The sequence below is a fragment of the Tupaia chinensis genome, unplaced genomic scaffold (assembly GCF_000334495.1).
Source record: "Tupaia chinensis unplaced genomic scaffold, TupChi_1.0 Scaffold000026_1, whole genome shotgun sequence".
Taxonomy (NCBI): domain Eukaryota; kingdom Metazoa; phylum Chordata; class Mammalia; order Scandentia; family Tupaiidae; genus Tupaia; species Tupaia belangeri.
Genome location: NW_006159456.1, coordinates 104,920 through 108,546, shown reverse-complemented (window position 1 = coordinate 108,546; position 3,627 = coordinate 104,920). Strand labels below are relative to the sequence as shown.

Here is a 3,627-nt window from a genome sequence, read left to right as displayed (position 1 = left end):
CCTCTCGGGATCTTGGGCACGCACGCACACGCACCCGGCGTGAGTTTTAAGCCACCGGGTCTGAGACGCGAGCCGTGGTCGACTACGTGGGAGTCCAGCAACATAGCCATTACGCTAACTGCTGGTTCCCCCTACTCATCTTTTTAAGGCCTAGACAAAATGTCACTTTATTCATATGTTTAACAAGCAGATTTACAGACCAACAAAACTATGAAAGAATTGGGCCAGCAGATGGCATAATGGTTATGTTGTTGGACTCCCACATGGTCAACCACTATCCCAGACCTGGCTGCTTCAAATTCACACCAGGTGCATGTGCATACATGCCCAAGATCCAGAGAGGAGGATGGAGAAGAAGGGAATGCAGCTTGGCCATCCTGCCCTGGGGGGTGATTTCTCTCTTTCTATGTCTCTGTCTCCTCTGAGTACACAGGCTCTACAGTAAAAACCTCTCAAAAAAAAAAAAAAAAAAAAAAAAGGTACAAGATCCTATGAAAACAAACAAAATATAGAATATAGTTAAATAGTTCCAGCATTTGGAAAACTTACATCTCTGAGAGACAAGTTAAAATATATTAGTATACTGTGAGTAAAATGTGTAAGATGGATGGGAGCAATACCTAGGCTGAGTAGGCTGGGTTCCAAAGGATATGGAATTATCTCCATCCTTAGAATTCTTGAATTGGACCATGATTTTGATAACTGAGGGTATGTGTACTTGCTAAAGAGAGATGAGGAGGTGGGGAAGCATTCCATCCCCCAATGGGGGAGGGTTAAGCCATACTCCTTTGCCCATTTCTCCTTTCAGGATTTTGAGTACACACACACACACATACCCTGCCTATTTTTCTTTTTCTTTTCTTTTTGCTATAGGGCACTTACACTCACCAGAGGTGGGGGTGAGAAATTATCGCTCAAGGGAGATGGTCGCGCTGCAATCCTTTTCCTCCATTTTCCTCTCAAGATTATGAGTACACACACACACACACACACCTACCATGCATTCCACAGTCACCAGGTCTGAGACGTGAACTGCATAATTGGCCATGTGAGATCCAGCCAATTAAATCTCCAGGCCACCTGCTGGCCTGATAGCTACCTTTTAATAATACTCCATATATTGTATTAAAGTCCTGCATTTAATCTGTTGTCCCTAAAACTGCTCATTCTAAAGCAAGAACTTATTCATCCTTTGTATCTTCTACACCTAGAGGATAACTAGAACATAACAGAAGACAATTTTCATTGAACTGAAGTGGATTCTTAGGTTTCCATGTTAGCCAAAAGTCTTCTTGATGCATAATGCACCAATCTATAATAGCAAAATAAACTAAAATCTAATCAGTATTTCTAATAATGCACTGAGAAATCAGAGCAGTTCCAACTTGGAATTAGTACTTCAATAAACAAATTCCATTTCCATTAACATTTATTAGTAGTAATGACATTTTCCTTCAAAATGTAGTAGTGTTTCTTTTTTGGACAATAATGCTTTAACTAATCTATTAGGTTCAAGAAATATCAGAGTTCTAGTTCCTAATCAACAGTTTGTTTTCTCTAATTCCTCTGGCAGAGGATGAGGACTCCATCTAGGGACTGTAGTAGCATATTACAGTTTCTTTTTGATCCTGGAAATCCAAATTTATACATTTTCTTAAATATATGTGAAAGACTTTCTATGAAACATGGGAGGCACTAGGGATACAGCAGCCTCTACTTCCATTGAACATACATTCCATTTGGGAGGGACACACAGCAAACATATCTACGTCAGTCAGTTTCAGAAGTGCTGAGAAAAAAAGTCAAAGCAGGGTAAGAAGTCAAAAAGTGAAGGCAGTAAGGCAAGAACAGTAGCAGAGGTACAGCAGACAGGATGATCACAGACAAGTCTCTCTGACAAGGCATTAAATCAGAAACTGAATGAAGCAGAGAGATGCAAGCATCTGAGGAGTATTCTAGGAGGTGAAGCCAGGAAATGCAGAAGCCCTAGTGTGGAAGCATGTTTGATGTGTTAAGTAAACCACAAAGATATCAGTATGGGTAGATTACAGTTAGTAGTAAGTGAGGGAGAGAGCAACATATGAGAACTCAGGTTGTCAGACCTGAGTCAGACCCAACAGGCTAAAGATTTTGGATAGCACCCTAAGACAGGAAACCTCTGGACCATGTTGAACAGAAAAATGACATGATTAGACATATATTACAAAGGAGTAATTCTGTTTTCTGGGTATTAGCCAGTGAAAGGAGCAATAACCAGTCATAAGTCAGGAATTGTCTGCAATTCCTTGTAACATAAAAAGCTGTTACCAAGACTGATGGGTAGAGTGGCAGTATAAACATGTGATGGCTGAAAGCTTCCAAATACGCACTTCCTTTATCAAGAGCCTTTGGGATAGTTATCAAATGCTACTTTTATTTTGTCCACTTTAACTACCTACTCTTCTTTCATTCATTACCATCTGGTCTAACTCCCAAACACAAGCACGGCAGCTACCACACAGAAAATGTCAAGTACACCACCCTTTTCCCCCTGACATCTTTGTCTTTTGCTCCTCGCTCCCTATGAAATCTATCCCACTTCTGTAATTTCAAATAACCCTATTCTTTTCACCTTTTGCTACTCTAAGTTTCTTGGTGGCAACAGCAGTTTCGCTAGTCTTACTAACGACGACTCTGGTAAATATATAGAGATATACACACATATACATGTATGCATATATACACACATACATGTATACACACATACATATGTACACACACACACGTGTGCGTGTATATATATATAAACTCAAGATTACGTTTGACACCGTATCCGGAAAACCACTTCCCCTAGCCTTCTCACTGAGCCTAAGTCACCTATCCGACGTCACACCGAGATAAAACTCTTAAGGGCCAGCCTCAAACACAAGCGCATCTCCTGCTTCCCAGAAACCCAGTCGATAAAACTCAGCACTCGTACATTACCTCCATGGTCGGAATCGTTTTTAACCTCATCTTCTAGCTCCGATGCTACAGCCTTGGCTACCATTTTCATCTTCTTCTTCTTCTTCAGAGAATTTTTCAGCTTTTTGCCCGCATTCACACGTGAGTCCCGAACGGCCGCGGCCATTTTCCCTAACCGGAAGCGTCACCTGAGAGTTGCGTCGGGTGGCAACCAAAGAAACTTCCGCAGTTCCTACGACACCGGGTTCCGGGGCGGGGTCCTGGAGCCCAGAGTTCACAGCGAAAGCCTCTGAACCGACTGGTGAGAGGGCGGAGCTGCCGGGTGTCTTTACCGGAAGTCGGATCCGGGACTAACTGTGTCTGCACGGTTTGAGCCGACTTCTTGGCCCGCTCGCCCTGTACTCTGGTCTGCTGTTCCACCTGGTCCCCTTTCCTGCCCTGGCCGCTTCCCTCATCTGCGACCTTATTTAATGTGGGTTTAGGCACCCCACAAATGCCCCTTGGGGGTCCCTCCGAATGCGCCGCAGCTAGGAAGCGAAGGAAGAGGAGCTCGGAGTCGATAATTAATTAGAATATGATAATGACATCTCCTTCCCACTACCACTGCCAAAGTTGCTCAATGGGACACTGGAAATCTTTTTTTAAGACTTTACCAGATCAAGCTGAATGGACTCCCACTTTCTT

At 43.0% G+C, this 3,627-nt stretch overlaps 1 protein-coding gene across 1 annotated transcript in view; it reads right to left on the bottom strand.

The window, feature by feature from the left end:
* Positions 1–3,128, bottom strand: part of RRP15 (ribosomal RNA processing 15 homolog) — a 36,900-nt gene extending 33,772 nt beyond the window's left edge. The window contains exon 1 of the mRNA XM_006140225.3: positions 2,965–3,128. Within this exon, the coding sequence (XP_006140287.1) occupies positions 2,965–3,109 (145 nt within the window). The 5' untranslated portion in view covers positions 3,110–3,128. The remainder of the gene's footprint in view (positions 1–2,964) is intronic.
* Between the last annotated feature and the right edge of the window lie 499 nt (positions 3,129–3,627).